At 38.5% G+C, this 20625-nt stretch overlaps 1 protein-coding gene across 3 annotated transcripts in view; it reads left to right on the top strand.

The window, feature by feature from the left end:
• Snx7 (sorting nexin 7) overlaps positions 1-20625 on the top strand; it is a 94365-nt gene that overhangs the window by 38441 nt on the left and 35299 nt on the right. For 2 of the 3 annotated variants that reach the window (XM_060392823.1, XM_060392822.1), the window contains exons 6-7: positions 89-288; positions 3445-3531. In XM_060392823.1, coding sequence (XP_060248806.1) covers positions 89-288; positions 3445-3531 — 287 coding nt within the window. Of the gene's footprint in view, positions 1-88; positions 289-3444; positions 3532-10331; positions 10491-20625 lie in introns of those variants that run through there. The other variant, XM_060392824.1, reaches the window with a different exon arrangement.

Here is a 20625-nt window from a genome sequence, read left to right on the forward strand (position 1 = left end):
GGCATATACTCACACAACCAACCAAATGAACACAAATAGAGATAAATCTTTAAAAAAAATGTAAATTGACCAAGACATTTTTTTTCAGACTATTTTGATGAAATGAAAGAATACGGCCCTATTCATCTTCTGTGGTCAGCATCAGAGGAAGAGTTCGTTGACATGCTGAAAGGCATCGCCGGCTGCATTGACCAGTGCTGCAAAGCCACTGAGAAGCGGATGTCTGGCCTGTCAGAGGCCTTGCTGCCTGTTGTCCATGAATATGTGCTTTATAGTGAGATGTTAATGGTATGACCCTCTAAGACTCACTGTTATTCCCTATTTGATTCTGTCTTTGGGTTTCCACCACTCTTTCCTGTCCTTGTTGGGTGTTTTACTTGTATGTGCCCAAAAGATATCTGTTCACTGTATCCACGAACCAGTGGCTGGGAGAACACATAGACCAAGACTGTAGGAACACCAACAATTTATAGGATTGTCATTAATCCAAAGAATCCTTAATCAAGATTTACGGAAGGACCAGTCTTCTAACATTTAAATTTCTTACTTTAAAACATAATTTTTGTCTATGCTTTATAGACTCATTGCCTTAAGAGTTACTTTCTTGTATCATTTATGATTTGAAAATATATTTCATATGTATTATGTATATATTATGTAGAAAGTGATTGAGTAAGGTCTTTATATTGCTGTGCCTTCAGGCTGCTTCTGAAATCTTCCACGTTAAAGTGTTCTTTTATACCGTGTGTAAAATATAAAGTGGAAAAACGATAAAGTAAAAGAACAAAATGGCTTTTTTTCTTTATTTATGCATTTTACATTCTTCTTTACCAGTTCAACTTAACACTTCCTGATTCTTGCGTTTGGTAACGCTGTTTGCAGTGCCAGTGTTTTTTTTTGTTTGTTTGTTTGTTTGTTTTTTTGTTTTTTGTTTTGTTGTTGTTGTTTTCTGTTTTGTGTTTGTTTGTTTGTTTTGTTTTTTGTTTTCTGTCATGTGCTGCCCTGTGTTCTCAGTATGTTGTACAGTAAAGCAGGCTACTTCTGGCATTAGATTTAGATTAGTTTTAGGGGGAGGGCGGAGGATAAAAGGTGGGGGAATAAAAGTGAATATTCCAACTTAGCCCCTTCTGTTTAGAATCGGAGCCATCATGACTGATTTCTGATATCATATACCCTTGGTTTCCTAGAATGTTTTTTGTTTTTGGTTTTGTTTTGTTTTGTTTTTTTAACATGAGGTATTTCTCTTTTTTCCCAGGTTTAGGCTTTATTTGAGAGAATCATTAGATTGTGTGTGAACTTTTTAAACTTTTGATTTACCTGGATTCTAGGAAGTCTTCCATAAACAAGTACTCCCTATTACCAGAGACTCCATGCTTCATGGCAGGGGAGTCTTCTTTATCCCTATCTGTTGCCTCTGCCACATCTCTTGGTTTTCTCTCATTAGTCATCTCTCCTTTTGATTTTCCAGGGAAATCTGGCTTGTTTATCTTCTTCCATCAACTAGGTAGTATTTATCCCTATGTTAAGCCAAGCTAGGCATCATGGGAGCAAAATCATATGTAATTAAAGTTATGAGAAATAAAATAGCCACTAGAATGATTTGTTACGTAGCTCCTCAGTGGACTGAATTCTTATAGCAATATATTCAGTAGTTTTATATTACATTTTTGCTTCTCTTTTATATTGAGATCGTTTCATCTGAGCTAAATGAAGAATAGTGATACTTTGATAAAATAATGACTAAAATTGTCTAATTTTTACCAGATATCTTATAAAATATAATTTCTATTCAAAATATATTTGTAAATGTGATGCACAGCACAGAATCAGATCTTAAGTATATGGGATTTAAATATAATATGAATCATTTAAATATCGTATGAATTGATTACAGCAAAGAAAATGTCTTAACATGAAAATTAAATGATATAAAGGAATTTGTGACACAGTTGAATTTTCTATTGTTTTATCTGATGTTAGGGAAAATATTAATCTCTTTTTGAATAATGTTGTACTTATACAGTTTACCCTAGTTATGCAAAATTGGTTTCATATGGCATCTTCATACACGTATATATTTTCATCGTATTTGCACCCTCATTGCCCTTTCTTGTCGCCTTTGTACTACAGATAATACTTTTTCTTCCCAACTTCCACTTTCATGCCTTGTTTGTTGATGAACTGATCGATTATTGATTTGACTCCCTTGATTTCATTGGGTTGCTTACAAGAGCAATAGGTGTGCTTATAGGAACATGAGTGACTTATCCACGGTCCCACCACTGAAGAAACTGTCTCTCCCTCCCCTAGCAACTATTAAGAGCCTACAGATCTTCACAGACACATGGGACCTTGCAGGACCCTTTAGTCTACCTGGTCTCAACTACCTATAAATTACCAGAGAGGGGAAATTCTGCTAGGAGAGAAACTTGACTCGATAATCTCTGACACATTTTTAACCCACTGCCGCGGAGTTCTCACTGAAATGCTTCAGAGCCTGGTTTTTTGACTTCCAAGCACCTTGAGTCTCCATGCTTCCTTCTGAAAAACTTCTCTTCATGTGCTGCTCCTTTTCTGTCAATGGTTGACTTGTTTCTGAACCCGGAGTCAGTTTTGATACTCCCTTACTTAACATTGCTAAACCCAATGAAAAATGACTGTAGGGGGCAAGTACTCATGCCTATGATGTTCAGTCTAAATCTCGCGAGAAAACTGAAAGCAATGTGAAAGACATGGAAAATGTAGTAAAGGTGTAGACGGGGTCTACATTTCCATTGATTCCCAAGGGCGTTCTATGTTTGAAAACATTTAAACATGAAGGTATAATTATTCCAGAAGACAAGATCGGGCTATCAGTGCACCAAAGGAGCCATGATTTCTCATCAGACCTTGGCTAATGGATGAATATTTATACATTTTGAGCACAGTGAAATTCTTAAGATGCGAATTTATGTCCTAGTACCCTGATTTTGTGCTTTAATTGCTGGTTTGATTAACTGTCCCTTTTGGGTCAAAGGAGATACTCTACTGATTACAGACATTTCCAGGTTAGTGACTCAGGTGACCTCTCCGGTGCAGCAGCGGATGATGGAACATATGTTTCTGTTGCTCTCATTGACCCTTTGTTGCTTATTTGTTCTGTTCTCTGCCCTCTTCGAAGACTTTGCCATCAAATATTAAGCATGTATGTAATGCTTAAACTGATAAAATGTGCATTGAGAAACCTAATAAAACATTTATAAAAATAATTTAAATACTTGATTTCAGTTGATGTTTTAAAAATTAAAGCAATCTACCCTATGAAAATATATTCCCAAATGGCTGATTACATCAGAAATATATTCCTGAAGATTGTATTCTAAAATGAAATATAAGTAGTTGTTATGGCAAAGATTGTGAGAGCAAACTCCAACTTGATTTATCCTTTTTTGTTTTGAAATGAAGGGTGTCATGAAGAGAAGAGATCAAATACAAACAGAACTGGATTCAAAAGTTGAAGCTTTGACCTACAAAAAGGCTGATGTTGATCTGGTATGTTTTTAAATTTGTTAATAGAATATTCAGAAGTCACTGTCTAAAATTGTCAACATAGAGCTCATTTCTCAATATTCAGCAAATAATACTCAAAGTTCTTCTAAAAAACTCTAACATATTATTCTTTAAGTCTTCAAGCTTAGTAGTCATGTTTTTCTGTCTTTGTAACTTCCATTGACTTGATCTGTAAGGAAATAGAAATCTGATGTTTTGTTTTGTTTTGTTTTTGATTGCTTTGTTTTGTTTTGCTTTAAAATAATACACACACTATGTTGGAAATGGGTATAAAAGCACTTAACATCTTTTTAAGTCAGTACTCAGAGAAAATATTCATAGTTTGCAAGGGTCTTGACAAATATACTCCTTTTAAAGGGTTAAGTCCTTCCTTAAAAATATGGGAGATTTCAGTTATGAAAACAGTTTTTTTAATGAATTCATAGATTTCACCATTATGGGGAAACATTAATTCTCAGCTTTGATCAATGATTTTTCTATACCACCACCCAATTATATATATATATATATATATATATATATATAATATATATATATATATATATAGCTGGAGTACTCCAAAGTAATTGCATTTCTGACATTACATTGTAGAGTTCACAACATTTTAGTGCTTTTATTTTGTTGCCCTTGCATATTTCAGCACAGTATTCCCAGAGTAGAATTACTCTTTGTGCTTTCACACTTGAGGAAGGCATGGAGGGGAGAGTTTGTGTCAGTCTAGTGGCTGCTGAAACACAGTGGGGCTGGAGGGGATGCTGCTGACTGTTGTGACCCACCCTGCTTCAAAGTGAAGACAAAGAAGAACTGACTCATGCACATTAATTTTACATTGGATGCTCTTTGAAGAATACTTTCTTACTTTAAACACATACGCAGACTGTCATGGAATAGGTATTGAGTACACTTGATCAAGATGGTGGCAAGGGAATCCTGGACGCCCCCTGTGAAACTGTAGTATTGTAGCCTCCTGAGCTTGACCTCGTAGTGGTTTTTGATTCCTTCTTGCATTAATCACTTTACAACATGACATTTTATTTCCTGTTTCCTTCAAAATCTCCTATATCCCCCCCAACTCCCAGACCTGTTTGGCCTCCTCTCCAAATCTCCCTGTCCATAATCTAATCACCTAAAGGGTAGGAATTGCTGCTTAGTCCACTGAGTATTTGCAGCCTGCACTGTGTGGACTATGCTAGTCACTCAATAGATTTTTTTGAGAATTTTTAATTAAATTTTATATTAGTTTATGATTTATTTTACATCCCAAGGGTGCCCTCTCCCTCCTCTCCTTCCAATTCCCCCCAACACATACTTCTCATTCTTCTACCTTTCCCCTCAGAAAATTGGGATTTCCCCTCCACATACCCCAGCACATCAAGTCACATCAAGACTGAACATAATTTCAACCCCTGAGACCAGGAAAAGCAACCCTGCCAGGGGAAAGTGATCCAAAAGCAGACAATAGAGTCCATGTTAGAAACAGCCCACTTCCACTTGCCAGGCACCCCATATGAAGACGAAGCTACCCATCCACTACATATGTGCAAGGGTCCTAGGTCTAGATAATGCATGATCCTTAGTTGATATCTCAGTCTATGAAGGCTCTCATGTGACCAGGTTAGTTGTCTCTGTTGGTCTTCTTGTGAGGTTCTTGCCCCCTCCAGGTCCTTCTATCTTTCTCCCGACACTCCTGCAGGACCCCCAGAGTTCTGACCCCAGGCTTGGCTGCATGTCCCTGCATCTGTCTCAATCTGCTGTTGGCTAGAGCCTCCCAGAGGACAGTCAAGTTAGGCTTCTGTCTGCAAGCATGGCAGAGTATCATTATTAGTGTCAGGGAATGGCTTTCTACCGTGGAGGGCGTCTCAGATTGGGCCAGTTATTGGTTGGACATTCCCTCTATCATTGCTTCCTCATTATCCCTGCACTTCTTGTAGGCAGGGTAATTTTTGGTTCACAGGTTTTGTTAGTGGGTTGTTGATTCCCTCCTTCTACTAGTCCTACCTCTCTAGGAGGTGGTCACTTCAGTCTTAGTCCCCCCTCCCCTTTTCTCCCTCTCCCCCTTTCCCCTTCTCCCCTTAAGATTCTCAGCTAGAATCACACCCATATCCTCTCAGGAGCCTACCCTGTAGCAGGCCTCCAGCTCAGTAGATATTTAATGGAAGAATAAAAATCACGATGACTGCTCTGATCCAGGAGAACTTGCTAAAGGCTAAAATTTAGTTTTGTGAAAAACACTGACACTTCATAAAAATTTGGGAACCTTACTCATGTGTCTTTCTTTTTTCATTTATTTTTTAAGAAGGTTACATATTTTTCTCATTTATTTATTTTATTCACTTTACATCCTTGTAGCCTCTTCCCTCCTCCCCTCCCAGTCTCACCTACTTTCCCTCCCCCTCCCCTTTTCCCACCCACCCCAGCTCATCAAGTTGCACCAGAAATGTCCTCAATCCCTGTGGCTTGTCAAGGCAGTTCCTCCAGGTGAAAGCCATCTAAAAGCTGGCAAGTGAATTTGATGCAGTCCCCTCTTCCCTTACTAAGTACTCACTTGAAGCCTAAGCTGCCCATCTGCTACATCTTTGTAGGGGACCTAGGTCCAGTTCACACATGGTCCTTGGTTGATGCTTCAGTCTCAGCAAGCCCCTCTTGGCCTTGATTATTTGGCTCCGTTGTTTTTCTTGTGGAGCTCCTGTCACTTCTGGTTCCCTTTCTCTTTCATCCCTTCATTCCACAATACCTCCTATGCATCACCCAATGTTTGGCTGTGAGTCTCTACATCTGTTTTGAGGTGCTGCTGGGTAAAGCCCTTCAGAGGAAGACTCTGACAGGCTCCTGTCTGAAAGCTTATCTATGAGGCTCAGACCCAAAGAAGATAAGTAATAAGGAAGACCCAAGTGAAGATGCATAAAGTCTCTCAGAAGGGAATAGAATAGACAGAGGTAATGGCTGAAGAGAGGGAACAAAGTAGGAGAGGGGGTCACAGAGAGTTAAGAGGGTGGAGAACAGCTCTGAGAAGAGCAAGGGGAAAAGGACAGAAGACCTGTAGAGAAAAGAGAAACTGAGGGTGGAAACGTGTCTGACAAGATGGCGATCTAAGTCAGGGTAGGCTCCTGTGTATGAGGGGGACTCAAGCAGAGACTCCTAGGAGCAGATGCCATACAGACTGAAGAGGACGTCTGCTAACTAGACTAGTCTTCTAGTAAAGGGCAGGGAGCACCAACCACCCACAAAACTTCAACCCCAAAATTTGCCCTACCTATGAGATGTTCAGGGATAAAGATGGAGCAGGTAGAGCAGAGATTGAGGGAATGTCCAGCTGATGCCTGGCCCAACCTAAGAAGACACATCCTATCAGAGAGTGCCAGTCCTTGATACCATGTTTCCTAATTCTATGTAAGTTTTCAAGCTGAAATTCTATATTATAGAAAATTCTGTAATTTTAGATAATAGAAACTATGACATTCTATTACAGAAGATAATTCTGTGTCATTTTCCAAACTGAAATTCTGTTGTCTGAGTGGAATGTGAATGGGGAGTAGTGGGCCGTGGTGGACAGAGCTGGAGAAAAGAATCCATAAAGGAGGATAATGGGAAATGTACATTTAGGAGCTTAGTGATCTAAGGAAGAGTCATATTTTTTTGTTTATATAACAAGGAAGATAAAAGAGAGAATTAGTCATTTTTATACAGGCTTATATGTGTTGTTTTCTTTAGAGTCTACTAGGAAGAATAAAGAGTTGACACATGTACAGAAACTTTAATTAAATCACTTAAACACTAGAATTTATTTTCTATTTTAAAAATTATTTTAACAATCTTTAAAAGTAGTGGTTAGATGAAATTTTCTGCTGGAGTAAATACTAGACTTTGAAATTTCCAGAAAGCAGCGACATGCTTTACAATGGCACCATTTGTTCAGAATAGCCCTCCTTCCTATATTATATTTTTATTTTTTTAATTTAAAGTTACTTTCTTTCTTTTTTTTTCTTTCTTTATTTCTGTGCATGTATATGTTTTTGTGCACATATGTGTGTATATGTGTGTTTTCTGTTTGATGCCATTGTATTTAATATTCCCATCATTTTTATAAAACTAGGAAAATTTTAAAATTTGATTATTCCATTATATCATGTAACATTTGAAATGAAGATTTGAAGCAGTCATATTTGACAGAAACATTGCAAGGTTTTTTAATATATTTATAATATATATTCATGACAGGCTTTAAAGTTTTATTTTTTATTTTATTGCTTATCAAAACAGATCTGCCTTGTGATTCACAAAGATTAGTTTAAGAATTTGTAAAACCCTCCATATATGTTTTCAAATAATGTGTATATGAGTCCTTTCTCTCATCACATAGATATGCCCATCACAGTCATGTGTTTTATACAAACGAAAATCCCTATGTACTATGATGCATTATCAGTGACCTTCCAGAATCACCCACAAATGAGTCTTCCATGACTGGTCACTGAACAACCAAAAAGATGTTGCTTGGAAATATGCAGGATGGGTGTCACCATGGAAACCTGCCCTTGTGAGGTCCTTCTAAGGAGCAGGCCTTTGCAGTCACCATGGAGACCCTGGCAGAGAACTGAATATAGCAATCTGCCTGGTTGTTTACCATGGCAACTGAGACAGGGCTACTTTGGAGACAGCCTTGGGGCCATTCCTATGGAGACCTCCTGAGGCTGCCTTTGGATGCTTTATCAAACGCACATCGGGGTGGGATGTGATGTGCAAAGCCAATAAGCAACAATAAGTAACTTCTAATGATAAACTTGGTGAAATGAAGCTGCTACCAGTTATTCAAAACTTAGGAATATAATAATGACTGCATAGAAAGATACCCACAGAGTAACACTGCAGAGGTCATGCTAAATGCACAAGGTGACCTTCAAGTAAGTTGAGTGGTCGGTAATAGCAAGCTCCAGTCTTTATTTTTTACGTTACTTGTAGCTGTATATGGCGACTAACTAATAACGGCTCTAAGGCCACCTTTACTCATCACACAGATATTTCCACCACAGGTATATGTTTTTATATAATCTAAAATTGTGTTTGAGAGTGAATTCTTGCAATTACCTCTTGGCTAATTGAGGCTTCTTTTTAGAGGTTGTGATCCATAGTTCTTATCTCTAAGCAGCAAACGAATGATTTCAAAATGACCTCTGCTTCCTAAAGGCAGAAAACTCATTTAAAAATCAGGTTAGCTGTTTACCGGAAGTTTTGCTATCTATGCTTTGCAATGATGGGCTTACATACAAATCCTAGCTCAGCTACTTATTAACTATGACATAAGACAAATTTTCTAACTTTGTAAGTCTCTCTTTACATTATGTGTATTAGAAATTGTTAGCACCTTTGTAATTTGCTTGTTTAAACAGTGAATGATAAGATCCTAGTAAATTACTTACTTTATAGCACATTCTGCAGTAGTTATTAGCTACTCTGTGAAGAAGAAATACTTGTGTTAGGCCCCGCATAATGACAAACACTTTGTTCATTGACATGTAGGGAGAATACTTTATGCAAAATTGATATTATTAAAATGGTTTAAGTTCACAAAGCATGACAAATTGGGAAGTTAAATGGATGTGTAGTCACGGCTCCAGGGAGCTATGGGAAAGCAGCTCACAGGAGTACAGAGGTCAGGGAGCCTTCCTCCTTAGATACAGGAATGAAACTCCATATTTTGGGCCTTGTAAATCCAGTGAAATCTTGAACTGATCTGTCTTGATGGGCTGCAGGGAAGTGTTAACTGGAGAGAGAGGTAGATGGAGAACAGATTCATTGTTACCTTTTCCATTTCTAGCTCATGAGAGGCAAATAATGGTTACCAACACAGAAATAAAAAAGTAGAGAAGAAACTTAGAAATGTGCCACTTTAAACCACAATAAGGTGACATGTTGGGAAGAGATATTCAACAAAATTTTGAATTAATGCTCTAGATTACCTACTGGGAAAGTATGTGTTCCAGGCAGGAGAGGAACAAGAAGGAAGATCAAGAAGACAGGTCCTTATGAATCTTACATGTTGCAGGGTAGGGAAATAAAAATATACCCAACATAAAGACTCACTTGAAATTATTATTCTTGGTGATCTGAAGAAGTAGAGTTAGTCATATTTGGAGTATCTTGGGGTAGAAAGAGGTCTTTGTTAATTCAAGGGTTGTACACAGTGAAATTAGAAAAGCCAAAAAGGATTCTGCAGTTTGGGGGCTGAGTAAATAGGAGAATAGAGTTAATATTAGTTAGGAAGGGGAAGGCTCTGAGAAGAGGGAATTTAGCAGGGAGTATGAAGAAAACAGATTTGGACATATAAAATTGTAGTGTCTATCAAGCATCAAAGAGAATAGCTTTAGTAGTGAATTATTCAAACCAACAGAGGCTCCACGGAGGGCTGCAGCTAGATATCACATATAAAATTATTAGCAGGTGGATGACAGTCAGTGTCATGGGATCAGCTGAGGTCATTAAGGGAAGATAAAACAGCAAAGAAAGAAATTCTGACCTTGGCTTTGACATATTCCAAAGCGATCAGTAACAATGGGAAAAATTGAAGAACGAATAGCTCTTGAGAAGTTTATACAGCTTGACTTCTGGTAGGTAATTCAATGGATGAATGAAATAAATAAATCTGATTAGGACCATTGAACATATTCACCAGTTTTCCATTTTTTTTTTTTGAGACATTCAAACAATTGAATGGGATAGAGAATAATTTGTGTGGATATAGGCAGAATATTCTGTGATGCTCTGCCCTGTGTTATGTGCTCCAGTAAAGAAGGCCTTTACGGAAATAGAGACTTCGCACTGAAGATGGAAGAATGAGAGGGTAAGACAACTGATATTCCGAGGAGAAACGAGGCTGTGTGGGAGCTAGTGTACTTTGCAGTTTGGTTAAGTTTTCAGTCAGAGCTTCTGTGTGAAAATGCTTATTCACTTCCCCACCTAACTGTAAAATAAATAAAGTTCATCTGTGGTGCTAAATACGGCTGCATATCCTTTTTATTTTTATTTTTATTTTGGAATGAATGATTTATAGTTTTCCACTCCATGCAGCATTCGGATATAAATGAATATGAATACATCTGACATTTAGCAATATGTGCATAGACTGAAATTTGGATCTAGATATAATGCCATAGCTATTTAGCACTATATTTATGTGAGCAAAAAAATACATTTTCATAAGATCATTATAATATGAATTTGCATATAGCCGTTTTCAGTAGCTCCAAGCAGATACCAAATTAATTCAGGCTGGTACTTGCTCTGTATGACTTGCTATTTTTGAAACAATGTTTTACTTTCATCCTCAAATGGTGGTTATTAATTTCCAAATGTTCTTAGTGGTGTGCTAAATCTGCACAGAGGAAGATTGCCTTCTCTGATTCTAGGAAGCCAAAGGGATAAGAATATTTATCTAGTAAGCTGTTACTATGACAGGAGCGAGGCAAGCAGCACCTTCTTGGATATTTGCTGCTCACCTCTCTTTCCTGATTATTTACTTAATTTTTTCCTATATGCCTTATTTCTACATATTATGTGCATTATGTGCAGACACATTTCTCTCTGTCTTTGTGTGTGTAGTATGCTTGCATGTTTCCTTGTGTGTAGGTACATGCATGTGCATGTGTGTGTGTTTGTGTGTGTGTGTGTGTGTGTGTGTGTGTAGGCAGGAGTTTAATGATGGTTATCTTCATTGATTGCTCCTTACCTTATGTATTAAGGTAGGGTCTCTTCCTGAACCTAGAACTTGCCAGTCAGTCTAGCCAGCTTGCTTTGGAGATCACCTATCTCTGTCTCCCTAGGGCTGATATTATAGGTAGGCTGCCACCCCATTCCAGCTCCCAGCATTCACGTGGTTGGTTGGATTTGAACTTTGGTCCTCACACATAGGGGACAAATACTTTATACACTGAGCCATACCAATAGCCTGATTTCCTTTCTTTTTGTCTCTTCTCATATTGGTCTGTGTCTTGAAAGACCCACAGGCAATATGTATATACACTAACATAATCACAAAGCATGTGGGTGTCCCCTGGAAAAGAAGGAGAGTTTCTCTTTATATTTAATTTATCAGTTTATCCTAAATGACATCCCACAAACATTTTTTCATGATTTGGTGTCAGTATTATAAAAATACTTTATAATCAATCACAGAGTAAGGATATGGCTTCCAGAATTGACTTGTCCCAGCTACTATAATTCCCTGAAAAAGCAGTCTCTTCGGAAAGTAATAAGAGAATAGTATGAATTGTGGATCAAAATAAAAATTACTAAGAACACCTTCTTCCCTACGAATAGGTTAGCAGCACCTTGCATTCACATATGCATAGCTGAGTGGGAAGGTGGGATGGGTGAGAGACTGGTGCAGTAACAAGGAAGTCCTCTTCAGCTTTCTTCCTGAATGTTCCGGGGGATGCCATTAATTCTTTTCCCTTTCAGTGTTTTTTTTTTTTTTTTGCTAGACTGCCATTGTCAGATATTCATTGGCTTGATTAAATTATATCACACACAAACACACGTATGTATGTATGTATGTTTGGCCTACTTACAGAAACTCATAAAAGACAGTTTTAGAGAAAACACCAATGAATATTTGATGAAAGAGTGAAAATTTTCCACAAGCAGGAGGCTGTTAGACCTGGAATTGCTGCATGGATGTTTTCTTCTTAGTCATTTGTTTCTGGACCTCTAGCATTTCTAATACAGCAGTGCCTGCAAAGAGTTTTAAGATAAGGTATTAATTTCAGTCCCAGGATTGCCTGTGCTGGTTGAGAAGGCAGAGTTTCCTGGCGAAGGTCTTGGACTGAGTTTTTAGTGTAGGGAAAGTTTCTTACACTCTGTTGTATTTTCCTCAGCTATGAGAGATGCAAAGGAGGGGTACCTTCCCAGAGAGCTTTTAAGCCGGCCTACTAAACCCCTTTGCTAGCACTGAGCCAAAGTTGGCTTGCGAATTTTAAAACATATAAGAAGTACTCTCTTTGGAGTGTACATTGTGCCTTTTCAGTCTTCTATATCAAAAAGTGGAAGCTGCAGGTTTGCTGGTTAGAACTTCATATTGTCCATAAAAAGAGAAGTAGAGGAAGAGGTTTGAGGGTTATCTCTTGGCAAGAGCCAATTTCTTAACATCTATATCTATGTATCTATATATGTGTACGTATAGATATGTATGGAGGGAGGCAGAATTCAGAGTACTAAACTGTATCGCCTCACTTCCTGGCTCTGTGGCCAGTGGAATGGTACTCTAATGACTATTTTAGTGCATCTGGATGCATGCGCACTATTTAAAAGTTGTGTTTGGGGAGTGTGGCAGCTATTTTAGCTAAGCCACACTTGGTTCTGTGTTATCAGTGTACAATGAAGGCCATTTGAAGGTGTGCCATGATTCTACTTCAGCATAGCCTTGGCAGCGCTGAGTGCTTCCTCATTTTCCTCCCTGAGGTTGCATGAGAAAGCTTCCATTTCCTCTTGGCAGCAGCGGTCAAGCTCTGTGTCTAATGAGGAGTGTCTTCAGTTTTCTCACATCTTGACCTGGACACCTGATCCTGTCTCTCTTCTCGGCCCACTTGTTATGCTCGCTGCCAGAGTGCCCATCAGTCTGTTCTCATCTGCCACTGTCGGGCACATGTCCCCTTTGTAGATGAGGTGGTCACACAGCTGGCTTTATCTTGTCTTACATCCATGCCTAATTTCTTTTGCACTATTGACCGTTTGAAAAGGACTTTTATTCATGTATTTGTGGATAGGTGTTTGCAGAGGCCAGAAAAGAACTTTAGATCCCTTGGGGCTGGAGTTACACATGGTTACGAGCCTCCTCGTGTGGGTACTGGGAACTGAACTAGGGACCCCTGTAAGAGCAGTACATGATCGTAACAACTAAGCCATCCCTCCAGCTCTTGTACTTTTGTCTTTCTCCACTTACTGTTTTTTAACCATTAAGATATAACTTGGGGAATCATGATAAATCCAACATGGAGCATGTGAGAAGCCAACTACGTAAATCATCTGCAAGACCAGCTGCTTTTATACAGGGTACTCATGACCAAGTGTTCATTTCTTGAGTTACTTCTTTCTGAATGAACAGACATCAGCATGACCTCTGCAAATACGAACTTAAGCGCTGAATGCCTCCTGTCACTTTGACCCAGACAACTCATCAGCAGATACTTGAGAGGGAAGGAAAAACAAAGTACTTTTAAGATGTTGCCAATGAATTATGTGTGGAAGTAATTATGTTTATTACTCTGAGGGAAGTACCCGGTAGTGTTGACAATGGCCTCTATGTGTTTGTGATGGGAGTCCGCAGGCGGGGGGGGGGGGGGGGAAGGCCAGCACATTCTGGAGGTCTTTGTTACAGCTCATTTTCCAAGGGACAATCTTAAGTTCTGCCTCTCTCCAGAATCCTTTCCTTTCCCGTCTTCACCGCAACAGGAAAACTAACAGATGGATAAGTAAAAAGAGTAGTTTAAAATTCTAGGCCTTTTTCTTGTATTTAAAATACCCTTCTATGTCTGGGATTTGGATTTGTGGTTTTCTTTGTGGGGTCCTCCTGCCATGAGTATAATAGATTAAACAGCTGTCCTATGCAGACACTCAACAGAGATTTTTTTTTTTAATTTAAACATTTTGTTAATAAAAAATGTGCCCTGAAGGTCTGTCTTACATATCTCTTTCACTTCCAGTTCTGCTTGGACACTCAATAAATATTTGATTATGCTTAGAGCAATAGCAGGGAGCCAGAAGCCTACAGAGAGCTTTGATTCACTCACCCTTAACTTGTAACCTTAATTAGACATTAGCCATTCTTTATCTGTGAACACCCAGAAATTATGCTTTCTTTAAAAATGCTTATTTCTGAAGAATTAATTTTTAAATCTAGAACTTTGGGCATTAAAAATTTGCTAAGTTACAGTACAAATGTATGAGAAATTTGATAGTATATAATAATATCCTAAAAACACATCTTTTGAAGTATGAACAACTTTCTTATTCATGAGTATTGAAAACAATTAAAAATAAAGCCAAGTTGGTCATGTTATTATATACCTGTAGACTTAGTACTGGTGAGGCTGGGACAGGAAACACATATGTTCAAGGTCAAACTGGGTTTCATGTGGTGAGATCTTATCTCAAAGGAAGAAAAAATTACTAATGGCTTTTGTTTGTTTCCTTGCATAGTTATCTTCATAGAAAGTGCATTTTGATATATTGTGAATTCGTAGGCTTTGGGTAGTAAGACTTTGTCTCTACCGAATCTTTTGTCATCTGGAATAGCAACTCAGGAGAAATCTGTGAACACATCACCATTCAAGTTTTAAAACACATAGTAGAGGGCTAAAAAGATTGTTCAGTTCTTAAGAGCTCTGTTCCTATGGCAGAGTGTCCTGGTTCAGTTCCCAGCACTCACTTGACATCTCACAACTATCTGTAGCCCCAGTTCTAAGCAGTCTGAAATTTTCTTCTGGCACTTTTGAGAACCAGATATTCATGTTGTATATATATGTAGCCTTAGCCCAATACACATACAATAAAAATAAAATAGGTTTTTATAAGAGAATACAGAATATGTTCTAGGCCCCAAACTGGTAATTTCCTTCTGTGACTATGCTCAATAATTTTTGGTTGCATATTGTATGCCAAGCACTGTGTTAATCTTTTGATTCCATCATCTAGTAGATAAATCCTATGAAGTAGATAGTAGCTATATCAGCACATGCCCATTAAGAATTATTCTCGTTTTTAAAGTTACGTGTGTATGAGAGTTTCCATGTGTGGCTCTGTATGCATGAATGTAGGTCTCCTTAGAGACCAGAAGAGGCAGCTGGACCGCTGGAATGGGAGTTACAGGTGGTTTTGACCTTCCTGAACAGTTGGCAAACCAAACTCTAGTCCTCTTCGTGAGTAGAAAGTGCAATTCACTGCTGGTCCATCTTTCAAGCCTCGGATCACATTTTTTTTTTTAATATATGAGAAAACTGAGGTCTAGAATGTCTCAATAGATGTAACTACGTATACATATCTTTAAAAATACATAGGGTACATCAATAGTTATTAGTTCTTTTAATGTCCAGGCATTAGGTGGAATATAATACACAGGAAACAAATAAGATTGATTCCATAGAGATGGAACTCTAAGGAACTTATAATCTACCAGAAAAGGCTTGAAAACAAGTAGAACAAGATAATAAATGACTGTGGTAATTTTAGATAGATATTTGTGCTTTGAAGAAAATAAAGCAAGGTGGTGTAATAAGGAACTGTATTTGTAGTCATAAGAAAAGGGTGTCTGTTTCTGGATAGGCAACTCTAAGAGGAAATAAGTAATGGTAGGAGACATTTGCTTCAAAATCAGGAGCATAGCATTCAATAATAATAATTTTTAAAAAGGACCCATGACCCTCAGAAGGGACAAGGCTCAACAGGTTTCAGGAGCTTGGCTAAAGCATTTGAAGCTAGAGGATAAGACAGGACTGGTGGCTGTGGCAAGAAGAAGAGAGGAAGTAGTATCTTCTGCAGGCCTCGGAGTTTGCTCTGGATCCAATGGATAACCTCTGCATCGTGTTACAACAGGAAGTTACAGGCCTTCATTTAAATTTTGTATCTCAAAGTGACAAACTTTCCAACATTCCTACCACAACTCTGATGTTTCCCCCTGAGCCGTTGAAGAGTAAATTGCAAACCTTGCAGTGTAGACCCTTAACTATCCTCTAGTTTCCCTCTCCCAGATCCATTCTCTGTTCATTTCCTCTTCAACAAAAGGGAAGGCCTCCACAAGACAACAGCCAAACAGGGCAAAACAAGAAACAATAAGATAAGGCGAAAGCCTTCCTATGGAGGCTGAACAAGGCAACCCCAATAGGAAAGCTTTGCCTTCTTTATGCCATATGTCTTAGAGACCATATCAGCTGGCCTTTTATAACTACATGAGAGTTTATTGTGAGAATTAGCAGAATTTATTTGCCCTTACCCTTACTGCTGAATGTTTGTTGTTTCTCATCTTGTAAACAATGCTTCCGTGAAGAACCTTTTGTTTACACTTTCTGTGAGCGTACCAGTAATCCTGTAAGATAAACCCCTGGATGTAATGTGAAATCTTGGACAAGTTTGCTAACTTCTTGGCTTCCTAGTTTGTGGACTAGAGATAACAGTAGTACTCCATTGGGCCAACTGCATTAATTCGTGCTTGATAAGGACTAGCACAATGGATTTATCTGTTATTAACAATCAGTTATTCTCCAAAGAAGAGCTATTTATCATTAAAATCCAACAAATGTCTGTACCATCTACACCAAGCCTTATCAGTGGGACCAAACTGTAGATATGGTACTATCTGAAAAGAAAAAAAAATATCCTGACTAGATTATGCATTTCCTTTATGAAGAATGCATTATCGCTTTCATGTATAAGGTTATTTTTCTGTTTTGATTCTGGATTTTGCTCATTAGATACTGCCCTAGTTTCATAACCTGTTACTATGATAATAGAAAATCTGAGAAAAGAAACTTAAGGTGAAGCAATTTCATTTTAGTTCACAACTTTTTAAGTTATGGCCCATCATAGCTCAGAGGCCAAAAAGGTAGGAAGGTGAAAAACCAAACATACCCACAGTTAAGAAGAGAAAGAATAAATGCATCCATGGGCACATCCACCTCGCTGTGCTTATACAGTCCAGGATTCAAAGCTGGGGAATGGTTCCTCCCACAAGCAGTCTTGTGGAGTGAGTGGGCCTTAAGTCAAATCAGATATTGATTGGTTACTCATACACGCATTATGCCACTATTGCTCTAGCATATTTTGCAGGCGGGACACTGTTATAGCTCCCAGTGTTTGTTGTTCTGTTGGTGTTTATGATTTCTCCTTTGGTAGTATGCAGAGTGCCTTCTTGTTCAACATGCTAGCATGTAAGGGTGAAGGCTCTATGTAGGCACCAGCTTGACTTTGTGCTCACTGAGGTGTGTAGGTGTTGTCTTCAGCAATGGGGCTTTGCTTTCGGTTTACAGGGAGCAACTTCTAGTCTTGGCAACAGCTAGCTATTTGGGGTTTTTCACAGGACTCCTTTGGACAACAAATTAATTAGATGTAACCCGTTCTCAGTATTGGAAGTTTCATCTGATAACAAGAGATCACCTGTCCGTATGTATATGCATATGTCACAAAGTGTCTACTGTGAGTCGCCTCCATACTACCACTCAAATTGCCCTTTATTTTCGCTCACCCCATATTCCCCCATTCCCTTTTTTCTCTGCCTCTCCACTTACATAAGGGACACACACACAGATGATTCTCTCTAGGAAAGGGTCATAGAATAGATAGTTATAATGGATGAGGTGTGGAACTTTTATTCTAGATCCTAGGAGATCTTCTCATGCCCCCCGAGTCCCATACTCTACACCTAACCTCTGTGGTTCCGTGGATTGTAGCTTGGTTTCATTGACTTAAGGACTAATATCTACACATTAAAAAATATGTATCATATTTGTTTTTCTGTGTCTGGGTTGCCTCACTCAGGATGATTTTCCTTTTTCTAGCACCATCCATTTACCAGCAAATTTTACGATTTAAATCCTTTTAATGTTTGATAACTATTCCATTAGGTAGTTTACCATATTTTCTGAATCCTTTCTTCTGTTGAGGATTGTACAGTTTGTTCCATTTTCTGGCTATTATGAATAGAGCAGGAATGAACACGGTTGAGCAGCTGCTTCTGTGGTTGGAGGCAGGGTCCTCGGGACATGAGCCTGAGGAGATCTCTAGGTAGCTTGATTCCCATCTCTCTGAGCCACTGCCACACTGATTTCCATAATTAATGTTGCTTCTTATGGTTGAATAATTTGAGCTACTCAGAATTACTTTTGGCTAAAATCAGTAGGTTTTGATTGAAATCTCTGTCTTCGTATCTGGTTGTCCCACAATTCTTCTGGAAATCACCTATATCTTTTTTTTAGAGAACCATCCAGATTTTCCAAAGCAGTTCATGGCCTAATAATATTTTCCCTAGTGAATTGTGATGCTTCCTATGAAATATATCTGAGTTTTGCTTTGTAGTCAACTCTTTTGCATGTGTTTGTATGTGTGTGTGTTTGTGTTTCAACTTCAGATTTCATTTCTCAGAAGCCATCCACCTAGATTATTTGAGAGGCTCTCTCACCCCACCCCCCCGCATTTCCATGACTTGTCCCAGTATCTATTAACTCAGTGATGGAATCACAGAAGTGAACCTGGCTTTTTACATGTCAAGCAAACACTTTCCCGACCGAACCATTTCCTTGGCTCTCTATTTTATATGTGACTTCTTTAAGAACTCGATCTCTGGGATACTGCTCCCATGGCAAACAGCAAGGTGATTGTTTCTGCAAATGGCCTCATAATTCAAGACTTTGAATATGGACTACTATATGGACCTGAAAATGTCTTTACTAGAGTTTGATGCAGACTGGTATCTCTTTCAAAATGGTATTCCGCATACAGAATGAGGCGACTGAGATACCCACTAATATCAGAGGCTTTTTAGGAAGCCAGTTAAAAACAGTACTCTTTAAGGATGCTTTTGGGAGGGAATCCCTTCTTACAGACCTGAAAGCTGTTGAATATGAGTGCTCATGACCCTCTAGAGCTGTAATTTCAAATATGGCCTAAAATAAGCAGAAATTATTTACATAAAATTTGAATAAATTTAAATTAAAGACAAATCTCAAATTCCTCACATTCACTAGCTACATTTCCAGTGTTTTATGTAGCTACTGCCATGACACTGGTTAGTTCAGAGCAGAACATTGCTGTCTGCAGAGTGACCTATGGAGTAGTTCTGTTCTAGAGTGAGCTATAATTTTAACAATTGTTTTTAATCAATTAGGAGAAGTAATATCTCATGGAACTTTAGTTCTGACAGTGATTCAAATAGAGGTGATGGATGTCTAAAGAAACATCAAGGGAATTTACTTAAAGTATAATAAATGTAATACCATGGCAAAAATAACATAGTAATCATCATATATATGAATATATACATATATATACATATATCACATATATATGATGATTACCATATTTTGTTATAAACATATATATATACTGCTACGTTGGTTTTCCATCACTATGACAAAATACCTAAGATAATTAATGGATAAGGAAGAAGGGTTTATTTGGGAGGTCACCGTTTTAGATCTTTAATTCAGAGTTCAGTAGGTCTCATTGTTTTATTTTAGGGCCCCTGTTGAGTCATTACGTCATGGCAGTAACATGTGGGATGGCATTGCTCACCTCAGGTGGCATGGAAGGAGAACATGGATGAGATGGGCATCCTACAGTTCTTTTTTGGGTCCATCTCCCATGACATAATATCTCCTATTAGATTCCATGTGCTCCTAGAGATTCTACTGATTTTCTGTAGTGGGGACCAAGCATTCAGCGGTGCGGATCTTTGGGAAACACATCCAGGCTTGTCAATGCACTCTACCGCCTAAATGCCTTTCCCCACGCCATCCAGCAAATGATGTCTCTAATCATGTATTCAGTCTCTCACAAACAGTGAATTTAACAGGACTAACAGTTCTGATTAAACCAAATGGAAATGGCCATTCCTCCGTGCAGCACTGTTAGCTGTCCTGTGCAAAGGTCAGCCACCCCATCAGAGGCACCCCCTCAGCCACCCCATCAGAGGCACCCCATCAGCCACCCCATCAGAGGCACCCCTTCAGCCACCCCATCAGTTTTCTATATGGGCTGCCGGAAGCCTTAGAAAGAAAGGAGCGCTTTCCATCCCTGTTCATGTTTGCTCTGTTTGCCTGATAAAAGGATTCAAGGGGATCTCGTCATTTCCTAGAATGGTGCGATTTAGGTAATTGGTTTTCTGTGCCTACAGTGTACTGAGAAGCAGTAATTACTATTTGAAGGACGCTAATGCTGTTGGCGGTGCTGGCTTCAACAGTGATTCATCAACAGCATTTGTGGGTGTTCCCAGACTCAAGTTGTCATTTGTAGAGAATCCATTGTGTACTACTGAGCATGTTACATTTGGATAATAAATTTTTCAGTGGATTTCAAGGAGAGAGAGGTTTCCACTTC

This window comes from Meriones unguiculatus, chromosome 10 (genome assembly GCF_030254825.1).
Source record: "Meriones unguiculatus strain TT.TT164.6M chromosome 10, Bangor_MerUng_6.1, whole genome shotgun sequence".
Lineage (NCBI taxonomy): Eukaryota > Metazoa > Chordata > Mammalia > Rodentia > Muridae > Meriones > Meriones unguiculatus.